This window comes from Larimichthys crocea, chromosome II (assembly GCF_000972845.2).
Source record: "Larimichthys crocea isolate SSNF chromosome II, L_crocea_2.0, whole genome shotgun sequence".
In the NCBI taxonomy this organism is placed as follows: domain Eukaryota; kingdom Metazoa; phylum Chordata; class Actinopteri; family Sciaenidae; genus Larimichthys; species Larimichthys crocea.
The window spans coordinates 8,716,395-8,729,462 of NC_040012.1; the positions used below are offsets into that span (position 1 = coordinate 8,716,395).

At 39.7% G+C, this 13,068-nt stretch overlaps 1 protein-coding gene across 1 annotated transcript in view; it reads right to left on the reverse strand.

Annotated features, from left to right (window-relative positions):
* Window positions 1-11,817, reverse strand: part of st6galnac3 (ST6 (alpha-N-acetyl-neuraminyl-2,3-beta-galactosyl-1,3)-N-acetylgalactosaminide alpha-2,6-sialyltransferase 3) — a 77,671-nt gene extending 65,854 nt beyond the window's left edge. The window contains exon 1 of the mRNA XM_019266293.2: window positions 11,416-11,817. Coding sequence (XP_019121838.2) covers window positions 11,416-11,433 — 18 coding nt within the window. The 5' untranslated portion in view covers window positions 11,434-11,817. The remainder of the gene's footprint in view (window positions 1-11,415) is intronic.
* Window positions 11,818-13,068: the final 1,251 nt, after the last annotated feature.

The window sequence follows — 13,068 nt, forward strand, 5'->3', positions numbered from 1 at the left end:
GGTGCTGGCGCCCAGAGCACTGCCAGGTTTCCATTGGGGATAATAACAGAGGCACTGAAACCTTTTATTAGCTGGCTTGGTCAAGAGCCCTCAGGAAGGGGCCTGTACTATGACCAGACCCGGCTCCCACTGAGCACATCGCCTGACTTCATAGCACAACCTGACACTTCAATGAGAGAGAGAGGGAGAAAAGAGGAGGCTGAATCAAAGCCAGGATATTCGTCAAGGATATCTGATGTTGTCTGCGATTCTACAACAGGATGAAAATAAATCCTAACATGTCAAGGCAATAAATCAAGCTAAAAAGCCAAGTCTGGAGTGAGCGGGCGTGGCACGGAGTGTTCTGTTGGACAACACTAATGCAATTACAGGGATTTTCTGCTTGCTCAGAGGCAGCGGTTCAAGGGCGGAAAGGGAAGGAAGCTCCAGGCAAGCTGCACAAACTCAGCAGACTAACAGCCATGCCTTGTTTTGCCACCTCACTGTCTGGAGAAGCTGTTGAGAAAATACATACAGGATTACAGCAGCATGGCTCTGAGATCAAGGGTACTCTGACACGTCCAACCTGGATCAAACTGAGCTGAGCTGAGCTGAGCTGGTTATTCTGGGGCAAGAATTCAGTTGTGAGAAACAAGGATGCTGTGACTTGAAACAGGTTTTTCCTAAAACTATGACACTGATTCCAAAGAGGGATTTTACTTGCTCCTAAAATTACAGCTAAAATGTCAGGGCCAGATACAAACAAGCAGCTAAATAGGATTCGGTATTTTGCTTGAGGACTCTTCAGCAAGACAAACTCTTTGTTTAGCAGTCTCTCCACTCTGATACTTCTTTCTACCCCTTTGGATTCTGTAAGGCTTCTTTTTGCATTATTTAGACGGGACTTCTAAACCACATCCAAGTCTACAGAGAGCATAGCTCCTTATTAAACATGACCTCTGCTGATCCGTCTCTTTTGGGGCTTTGGATGGCGCCTGTGCCAATGGGCAGTTTGGCTTTGCCAAGAGTACAATGTGCAGTGGGAGGATTGCCAAATGTAATCCAGCAATGGTGCAACACGCTTCAATGAATCCCACTGGTTGGGAGTTGTATTACCGTAAATACTTCATGTTGGGAAATAAATAGAAATCAAAGACATAAATGCTCCTTAAAGTCACTAAAATTGAAAAGTGTGTGTCAGGGGAGAAAAGCTAAAATTGAAAACTAAAAGTGTCATTTGACTAGACTTAAATGTGGTAATTATCATGTCAACAGATTTTATATTGCTCTATAAAACTTGAAAAATATCCCACTGAATCAGTTTTCCTGCTCTATGTGGAAAATGTTTAAATCCCTACCCTGCTGTGACACACTTGAGTCAATTAGCCCTTCAAATCAACAGTAAATTTGGGCTGCAACTTAATCTACCAATCATATTCTCGATTATACAACAGCTATTTTCAACCAAGTAATCTGATTAAGTCATTTCATAAGTGCTAATATAGAAAACAATATATATAGTAGTGTATATATACACACAACATGTAGTATTTTAAATTCTTTAACTGTCGTTAAATTGTAACAAACTTTGCAAAGTAGAACATTTTTCCACAAATAACATTTGACTTAAACTATAACCGGTCGTCAGAAGAGAACAAAGAGAAGGAAAGAAGCCTGGATACTTCCAGGTGTGCTCAACATCAGACAAATTAAAGAAGTAAAGAAGCACCGTGAGGCAAACAACTTGGGCTTTGAGCGGCTTTCAGAGGTGGCTAAGATTAAAAAATATTAACATCAACTGGGCTGCAGTACAGTGTCGACTTGTACATCAAAGCTAGTAAGCTACAGGAAAATGTTGACGTGTTTACAACAGTTTGCAACAGTGCAGTCTCAGTCCAGTTGTGGAATTACTTCCCTTAGAAAAATATTAGATAAACAAACAAATTATAATCTGTTGTTACTTATTATTGTTAATAAATAAATTGAGCTTGTAGAACTGTTGTTTAAAAGCGATATCACACTCAAGGTCGTGATGTTATACTAAATATCAGCACGGCTGTGATTAACAACAGCCATGCTGATATTTAGTACAACATCGCTCCCTCTCATGAATTGCTTAATTAATCAACTGGTCTTATAATAAACTGAAAAATGTTCATTACAGTTCACTAAAACCAAAGATGACATCTTCAATTTTCTTACTTGCCTGATCAATAGTCCAAATGACCAATGGTTTGATTGACTAGTTATTGATCAAATCATTTAATAAAAGAATATATCATTTATTGAGCTAAAGTGGACAGGACTTGTAGGTTCCTTCTGTGTTTGCTGTTGTTTCATTGTTAAATTTATATCTTTGGCTTTTGGAGTCACATTAAATGTGATATCTGAAGATGCCCTTGGCCTCAGAGATTTTTCAACATTTCAGTTGACAGTAAAAATAATTAACAGATGTTGTTAGTCATTTTTTTTTCAAACAGAAATGCCAAATAACTTCATTCCAGGTTCACAAATGTGAATATTTGCTGATTTTCTGTTTTATATTGTTATATTGTAATGAATATTGTTGGCAACACACAATGTTTTCTGATGATTAATAGACCAAACTATTGTTTAGAAAATAACAGCTAGACTAATAAACAATAAAAATAATCATAAGTTGCAGCCCTAACGTTTTCTATGTCGCACAAACAAACCCTCCAATGCTACAGCAGGACAAACAAACCACACCTTTCTCAGCACTAACAGGTTGTTCACCCCAGATCGTTCACACTATGTCACATCTCACACAGATTGAAACAACCATTGGTCATTCCTTCATACATACACAATGTGAGGCCCATCCGGTATTTGTCATTCCCTCGCAGCAGTAATTTGGCACATCACCTCCTGCATCATGTTCAAACCCAAAACTCCAGAGTTCGCCCAGGAAACTGTCAGGGCCAGATGACGCCATCTGACCACCAACAATCTGCCGTCTTGGCAGGTCTGTCTCTGGCTCACAGCCTGTACTGATGGCACTCGGTCAGTCATTCTGTCTCTATCTACCAGTTCACACAAGTTCACAAGTGACTGAGCAAAGAGTTAAAGGCCAGTCTTAATCCTAAAATGTGGTGTGATCTTTTAATCCATGAAGATGGATCAGACAGGTGTTGTTAAACACCATGGCTGTCGAAACAAACATTGATATATAGAAGAACCAGAACAGAATAAATCGAGATCCAGTGAAGATCCCGGAGAAATTATTTATTTAAATCTGAAAAATTAAAAAAAATGGGAATAAAACGTTTCAGAGATACTGAAACTAGAGCTGAAATAATTAGGAGATCAATGAATTAGTCGATGGACACAATAATGTCACCCTGTCTCCTCAAAATTACAGTTATATATTACTTAATTTTTTGTTTAAATTAAGTCACTCAGCTGACAAACATAATCACTGCCCGGTTTATGTTCACAGCTTTATATTAATTAGTCTGTCATGTTTCGCCCTTCGTGTTGCTGCAGACATTTTCTGTATTAACCCAAGACTATTATCTTCCTAAAATCGGATATTTTGACAAGTAAACAACAAAAACACACAACATGTTACTTTTCCTTCAAAACTTATTTTACTAGGGGGTTGAAAATGTGAATTCAAGCTAAAGTTCTGAACATTTTCTAATTCCAGTTTCTCAGATTTGCTGCGTTTATTTGTCTCACATGATAAAGTTGATTATTCTTGGATTTTGCCATGGTAATTGGATAAAACAAGACATTGATTTAGTCTTTACGACATTGTGATACGCATCTAAATACATTCTGACATTTTATAAAACAAATTAGAGCTGCAATGATTAGGTGATTAATTAAATAACAGAAACAACTAATTGTTTCAGTCATTTTTCAAGCAGAAATGCCAAATGAAGATTTCCTGCTTTTTTTTTTTTCTTCATCTCCTGGTTTTGGATAATCATTAGTTGTGGCCCTACTCCAGATATTAAAAAAAGAAATCATTCACGTCACTATTTGGTTCCAAAGTTCACCTACAATAGTCAACACGTGGAGGCAAATCTCTGAATTGAGACTTTAAAGTAGTTTTGAATTGTTTGGACACCAAAGAGAGTCAAAATATCCCAAAGAGGACGAAGATAATCTTGAGATGATTTCTAAAATCTGGAGAACAACTGCTGAAACAAAAATTAATAATCATTTGTCTAATCTCCGTGATTAAAACAACGTTTCTCAGCAAAGAAAAAAACGCTGCAGACAAGATCTGTTTTTTCTACTTAATACAAGGAAGTCAAAAAGCCATATCTCTAACGGCTTAATTCCACTGGGCACGGATGCAATGCATACCTTGCATGCCAAAGCTAATCGCCAGTATTCTAGTCAATGTTTCAAACCCCACCAGAAGCAGTGAAGTCTGTTTCCAGAAGCATCTCTCCACTCTGCTCCACCGAGGCTGTTCTGCTTTTGACGGAGGCCGCGAGCAGCCTGCAACAGTCTGCACAGAGCAGATCAAGTTGGCCGGAAGTCAGACACAGAAAAAGCAAAGAGAATCCAGTCAATTTTCAAAATAAAACACCCTATACAAACTTCCATGGGTTGGGTCGTGGTGGCAGCAGGTTAAGCAGGGCGCACCAGACATCTTTCTCCTCAGCAACTAAAATCTGGAGAACAACTGCTGAGGAGCATTTCAGCTCCTTCTGGGAGATCACCAAGGCGTTCCCAGGCTAGATGGGCCATGTAGCCCCTTTCTGGGTTCTGAGTTCTGGGTCTTCCCCGGGGGTCTCCTCCCAGTTGGATTTGCCCAGAACAACTACAAACAAAGGCGCCTAGGGGGCATCCTAATCAGATGCCCGAACCATCTTAGCTGGCCCCTTTAGATGCTAAGGAGCAGCAGCTTTACTCCCACCAGATGTCCGAGCTCCTTACCCTAGCTCTAAGGCTGAGCCTGGCCACCCACCAGAGGAAGTTCAGTTCGGGTGCTTGTATCCGCAATCTGAACTACCTAAAGCTCATGACCCTCATAGGTGAGGGTTAGAACATAGATGGACTGGAAAATTCATTTTCCCCATAGCTGTCCTGTACCATTCTCCATTTTCCCATCAATCGTGAACAAGTTCCTGAGATACTTGGAACTCCTTCACTTGAGGCAGTAACTCGCTCCCCATAGGGAGCATTACACTATTCTCCAGCAGAGAACCATGGCCTCATTCTTGGAGGTGCTGACGCTCATTTGTACAAGCTTCCAATCGCAAAAACAGCCCAAAAGGGAAATAAATTAACTACATAGCATATTTACTCATGGCAGAAGCACGTAAACCAGGAAAAAGACCAAATCTGAGTCACTTAAGTCTGGAGGGATCGGGCCAAAACAGCTCAACCACCATAAGAAGTAAAGGCTATGACTATGTTCTTTTGAAAGACAAGACTTCATTTAAGTCAATGAGGAGCTTTTTCCTAATGTTCTACTGTATTGATTACATTTGCACTTTCTTCCGCTGTCAGGAAGAACAAAGGCAGATTAATAACCGCACTTAATTCTTGTCTACATGAACACTGGCTCCATCCTCTCGTTTCAGGGTAATTAAAGTACAAAACTTCAACCTTGACATTAAAGTCTCAGAAAGCTCCTCTGTGAATTGAACGTACAGTAATAATTGGGGTTACGGCCCAGAGGTTCTTTGTGAGTGACATGTAATTTTATGCTGCTGACCGTGACTGCAGTTACGGACTGGAACTTAATTTGTAGTCTGCCATATCGCCTCGTTCATTAAACTCTGGGTGTCTTTTCTTTGTATTTGGTCCAAATAGGGGTGAAGAGGGAACACACACAAAGGCACAAGCCAAGAAAATGACCAGCGCTGGTAGCAGAGTTCAAGCAAGTCGGATTGGGAGATTGGCACAAGTTTAAACAACCCAGGATTAGAGGCTACCTGAACAACGTGGCCAGTGACACAAGTAAAGCCTTAAGTCTTCCCAGATGTTGATAAGATGTCTTATGCATGCGAAGGCTCAGCCTGTTGGCCCAGTTACTCCAACGACTGCAGCAATGTGGATTAATGCCAGATCTGGAGGGAGGTTATCACCCTTGGTTACCACTGTGAATAAGCTAACCCTTTGCACTAGTCTCTGCAGCAGTGTGTGTGTGTGTGTGTGCGTGTGTGTTTGCACAACAGATGTAGGTTACATTACCATGATAAAGAAGCCACACGCTTAAATGGTACCCTGCTGGATCAAAAAGGGTTTTAGAGAATGGATGGAAACAGAGAAGAGCAAGACAAAGACTTGCTTTGAGGTCATTCAGTCAGGGAAAAGTTCAGAAAAAGTACAAATTGAAATTCTGAAGTCTCAGTTTTTTATGAAAATACAGAAATGATTTATATATTTTCGGAAACCGTGTCAGTAGAACAGCAAAGCCTCTCATTACTATGACTTGAAAGTGTTCATGCACCCCTACTGCTAACCCTGTAGTCACATCATTTAAACTGCCTAAATTATCTACTTTTGCATTTAAATGAAATCAGATCCACACAAACGGAGTGAATCTCATTTTAAACTAACTAAATCATCTGTATTAGTGTTAGTCGTGTATTTAACGTCAATGTGGCAGCCAGCAATGGAGGACTTGTTTTATGTTTTTATGTTCATGTCTACGCCTTCCTGTCATGTCCATTGTCTTTTAAACTGTACTTATGTCTACACCTGTATGTACAACTGAACAAGAGTCAAATTCCTTGTGTGTGTGATTTTGCAGTTAGGCTAATTTTGTTATCCAAACTTGTTCAGCTGTTCTTTTCTTTCTTCATTACGGGATTAGTTGTTAGTTATGTGGATTAATAAACTGAATTGCCAGATGTCTGTTCTCAGTTTTCAGGCTGGTTGTTCTCAGCTCACGAAGAAAGTAAATTTAGTTTTAGTCTCCGGCTAGCTTTCTCTTGTTTTATCTGGCTGTCTCTCTGTGGCAGAGCAGCGTTTAGTTTTATTGTAACTGTAATTTAACACACGGTTTTCACTGAAATTCTACATTATGTCACTTTTTTTTTAATTAGTTTTGGGGTGTTTTAGTACACAAGACACATACTAAGTGGGACATATGACAGCAGAAGTAAATGGATCAGTGCTCTCTGGTGGAGAAACCAAGTAATGTAGACACTGTTTCTAAATTACCTCAAACCTAGTTTGGCATTTCTATACTGCAACTTATTGCTATAGACTTAAATATACTCCAGTGACCTGATCAGATTTACCCGTGCAGCTCTACTGAAAAGTTAACTGCCTGTGTGACTGTTGGAATCAAAGCATATGAATTATTTTGGGGGTTCGCCCCACGTAAACGTTAGGTCGTACATTTAACAAATTATAGTGCTGATACTGTCAGTCCAGTAACCATTATTTCCTCTAGGGGCATCACGGCAGAAAAATAATTAAAATGACATTTCTTACTTTTGATCATTTAAAAAAAAAATTACCAATAATCTTTAGCAAATATTAATTTTGTTTTATAAAATTATGGCTTCAGGTTTTGCTGTGTATTTTCTATTTATTCATCTTCAGCATCTTTATGAATGAAACTAAACTTCTGCTATAAAGTGACTTTATCATGACTTCAAGTATCATTATTGTATGAAGGAATCTGTTAGAAACTGATGTACTGTAGAATTTAAAATGAAGTTTTCCTTAAGGACCCTGCATACATTAAAAACTATAACACATTGTATATCCAAAGATCTCATGTAAACTTCACACTCAACACAAAGGCACAAAAGGAAACCCGAGCCCGGATTTGATAAACCTCTGAATAAAGACCAGTGTCTCAGCCTCATTCAACATCCTGCTGGTGCCCTGTCCTTTCTCTAAAACTGTGGTGGGGCACTTTTTATCAGTCTGGCTTCTCCTGTAACACAATCACATGGGACAAGGGGGACTCAGAGAAGTGCCATTCATCCCTGAAACTCCTAAAGAACTGGGGCACTCACTGCATTCCCCATAGCTGTTCCAACACCTCTCGACACACACAAGTGACTGTGTGCATTCATTCATTCATTTGAATGGATGCACACACATTTCTGTGTGTTTGTGCCTCTGTGTGCCGACATGAACTTGTCACAAACTTGCTCCGCTGGCCTTATTCTGTCACATGTAGTTAGGACTTACAGCAGCATCACCATCTTTGGATGAGACGTGACTGATGATGGAGAGCTCATCCTGAACCGTTATGATGGAGGACAACAGCCTCAGCCTTTCCCAGCTCGAGCACAGCTCTTCACGGATGAACTCACCCCAATTAAAACACAAGCTAACAAAGAGGAAAAAGCTGCACGTCAGAGCTCTCTCTACAGGCCTCTCTCACCAATTATATAAACATGAACTAAGGAGTACACTGCGAGTTAGACAGCTCTCAGTTATAAGCAATGCTAGGGCGGGCTGGTGGGTTAAGAAATGCATACGCTCATGGACCTAAACACATCATCAGACAGGTACTGTGCTTACTGTATGACTATGTATGTTCACAGAAGAGTGGCAGTTTTAAATCACACAGGTAATAATAATGATGTTTTCCATATCACTGTTTATGAATGCAAACAATACAGACTGTCACATCTGAAAATACAGGTTTATTTATTTACAGACATTTTTCTGTCATTCTTGCTGTTTCTACCAAGCGACAACCTCCAGCGCTGGAAAGTGAAAGGGCTAAAAACTGTAATTCCTCGAAACGGCCACTTGAGACTGGCTGCAGAAGTGAGTCGATCTCCATAAGTCCCCATATGAAAACATCCAACTTTACAGCAGAAATAAACATGTTTACAGCCCGGTACAACAAACAGTTTTGGTCTCATTTCCACATTTTCCAACTGTACCGAGGGTGAATTTTTATAGAACTCACCTGTTCAGATTATATTAAGGCTTAAAGTTATGTAAAATTAACAACGTGGCCGGTTTGATTGACAGGTAGGTGCCATTGGAGATGGTTTATTCAAGCACCCAGTTGTCATTCAGTCTGATGATGATCCACGTGATGGCAAATATTTAGATTAACCGGGCATTAGCATCAGTACTGTACATCCAACATGGCAGCAGCCAACACCGCATATTTTCCACTCAAAACGGCGAAACCTATGTCAAAACTACACTTCCCCATCGGTTTCACTTCACAGACAGGGAGGTCGTCGCTTTGTCTGGTATCGTATCATAGTGTGAGCAACAAGTTGACTAAATAAGGGAAGTTAGCAGCTGATTATATGATAAAGCTGGAGTAATGACTAACGTTCAGCTGACAGGAAACAAGAACGCCGGTGTCATTTAATCCAAAGCTACAGCTCATTTACTTGCATCCGCTCCTCGTTTACATTTCCTTCAATCACGCTGTAATTTGTATCATGTAATTATATTTTCTTTTTTTTTATTAAAATACAACAGGCAAATCTTGTGTGAAATTATCTCCTGTCTCAGATGACAAAAACAGCCTGAGTGACTCTGTAAAGTGACGCGTTGTTGACAGTTTTCTTCCTGTGGGTGTTGTTGTGTGATTGACAGGAACCAAAGTGCCTTTAAATGAATGAAAACTCTCAAGTTTGGCACAATGAAACTGTGACAGACTGTCCAACTGAACTGTCCATATAAGCACGGGGATTCCTCTGAAGGACGCTTGCTATCTTCGACTTCGACTACACCAGCAGGGTAAATAATAGACTGAATATCCCTCTTTGATCAGACGTTTGATGACGTTCCTTGGGCTTTAATAACATGTGATGGGCTTTTTTTTTTTTACATTTTATATAACAAACAATTGACAGATTACTTGAGAAATCCAGATTAATCTAATCTGAATTAGTACCAATGCATCACTGTAAAAACTATAAGACTATTTCTCTACAAAACCTTTTTGCATAAACTCAACAATGTGAAGAAATCAATGTTAAATTTTGTTATAAAACACAAAACAACCACACCAGAACTCTCAAAAGAAGCTATTTAAAGATGTCGCCTTAAACTCTGGGGATCTGTAATGGACATTTTTTTTTTTTACAATTTTATTACCTTTATAACTACAATAAATAATCTATTTGTCAATGGAAATAAAATTAAGCACCAACAACTGATTAGTTAAGTAATTTCATCACCAAAAATATCCCAACAACTGATTAGTTAAGTAATTTCATCACCAAAAATATCAGTCATTTGAGTCGTTTCCAGCTTCACAAACTATCTGAAGAGGTCACCTTTAACTCCCAGAGACTGTGATGGACATTTTTCACAGTTTTCTGACACTGTACGGAGAGTAACTGAAGAAAAGTAGTATAAATGTGTCACATATGAAGTTATTTAAAGACATCATCTTGAACTCTGGGAATCTGTTTTTTCTCTATTTTATGACCTTTCAGAGCCACAATGATTAAACTATATGTCAACTCACAACAAAAATAATCACAGACAGTTGAAGAGTGTCATTTCTAGCTTCTCATACTGTTTGAAGATGTCATCTTTAACTCTAAGAGACTGTTGTGGACAATGTTGAACCATTTTCTGACCTTGTATATCATTTATTTATTTATCAATCAACAACAAAATTAATCACCAACAACTGATTAGCTGTCACTTTATCAACGTCATCAGTCGTTTCCAGCTTGACAAATGTTCTCAAACTATCTGAAGACATCCCCCTTCACTGTAAGATACATTTTAAACTGTTTTCTGACCTTTTATAGCCACAATGATTAATCTATTCGTGAACTGACGACAAAAATAATCACCAACAGCCGATTAGTTGTCATATCACTAAAAAACAAGTTGTTTCAGTCGTTTCCAGCTTCACAAATGTTTTCAAACTATCTGAGGAAGTTTCTCAGTCAACTATCCCTTTAACCCTTACAGACTTCACTGTTTTCTGACCTTTTACCCTTTTACAGATGTCAGACTAGTACACATGTGTCAAGCATTTGTAAATTACTGATGCCTGACTGAGGAACTTTTTTGTTAATTTTGCCTCTTTAAACCTGAACGTGTGTCATGAAGGATGTTGTGAACACAGCTGGATAGGCCAGGCATGTGCCTGAACAATAAACACAAACATGGACTGAGTGCAAATCATTCAAAATAACACACACACACACACACACACACACACACACACACACACACACACACACACACACACACACACGAGGCTGCTTGTTCTTTCATGTGCACGAGTGAAAATGACAAATCCAGTGTTCAAATTACAAAAAAAACAGAATAGGGTTTAATTCCCTTCACGGAGCATCAGTACCACCAACAACACCACCACCGCCAGCAGCAGCAGCAGCAGCACCGGCACCACGGCTCACATTTCACCCCAACATCTGCTCACATGCACACGGACGTAAAGCCGACCACGTCAGCTGGCTGCCTGTGTGTGTGTGTGTGTCTCTCTTGCATTTTGCACTGTGATGTATGTGACTCTCTTACCTTCCACATCCAGGCCATTCTTATTTCTACGCAGACAATGGTGGACCGCTTGTTTTTCCTCAGTCCCCCCCACCACCACCACCTCCCTCCCCTCAATAAAACCGCCGATCACCGCGTCCGTCCCCGGAGACTTTTATTCATGTATGCACCACAGGAGGAGACACACATGCGGTGCGGTTATATTCGGCTCCATAAATGTTGGTGTGTACCGTTATTCGTCTCCTCTCTCTCGGCTTTTTTTTTTTTTTTTTCCCATGGAGCTGCTGGGACCTGGACCGACGCTGCGCTGCTACTGGCCGGCTCAGACGCACAGACCCGCCCACACCAGCGTCACATGACCGCCGCTGATTTCCCGACTTCCTTGACTTCTGCTTTTAGTGTGTGTGTGTCTGAGGAAAGACGCACTAGGAGACACAGGAGAGGCCAAATAAGTGACAATACAACTGAGATAATCCATATAAATATAAATAATAATAAAAAAGCATCTTGACCTGTCTGTGCTCTCCAATTTTAGACTTGTCTCCCAACTGTATTTCTTTGTTATGTATCTGTTATGTATTGTTTTATGGCTTTGTTGTAAAGCACTTTGGGTACCGTTTGGCTATTGTAAAAGGCATTACAAATAAACTTGATTTCATTTGAAATATTTAGCATGTTAAAGAATCTGAATAATTTCCAATAATTAATAAATGTTATCCAGGGGCTGCAGCACCCCTAAAATCAGAAAGTTTTAAATAAGGCAAGGCAAGGCAAGTTTATTTCATAGTGCTTTACAGAGGCAAGGAAAAACATTCGACATTAAGACAAGCAACAGCAATAGAAATAAAAAATTAAAAAGAGAAGAAATTTAATTAAAAACATCAAAAATCAGTTAAGAAATCAGTTAAGAAAACAGTTTGCATGTCCTCCTTGTGTCTCCGTGGGTTCTCCGGCTTCCTCCCACAGTTCAAACACATGCACTTGTTGTGGAGAAATTGCTGGAGTCAAAGGTCAATCGTGAGGTCAGGAAGGAAGAAAGTGTTCAGGAGCCTCTGATGTCTTATGCTGTATTATTTATTGACGCTTGGCCAAGGAGAATTAGAGACACTCTCAAAGTTCATCAGAAGTGCCTGAGTCGGTCTCGCATTCTGCCAAACTCATCCCGGTGGATCGACTTTAAACCCCAAGATAACACCACAAATACTACATGCCCAGAATTAGTTTACTCATGGAGGTGTTATTGTCAGCATATTCTAGTCTGGAGACACAGATGTCTGTTTACGCAGATTGGAACGTCAACAGCCAGCTATCTATTATGACTAGGAAGGCAGCAATAGGTTTCCTCGACCCTGGCCAACACAGTGTTGAGATAGACTGGCACCTACTGTTCCCACCCAAAGCCATGTTGGCAGCAAGCAGCGACCTCTCTCGCTTCCACAAGTTAGCATTGGGATCTGTTGGTCCTGGTCCACTTTGATTAAACATTTGATATACATTAATGGGAGTATTAAAAGGTCATTTAATTTAACCATGACATGACAAGATATCACTGTAACAAATGTCTAGAAATCAAATTCACAACAACTGTCGACATAATTACAGACCATGCACTCCAAACAGTGACATTATATTAGTTTATTGTGAAAACATGATTTTACATTGTGGAAACAAGTA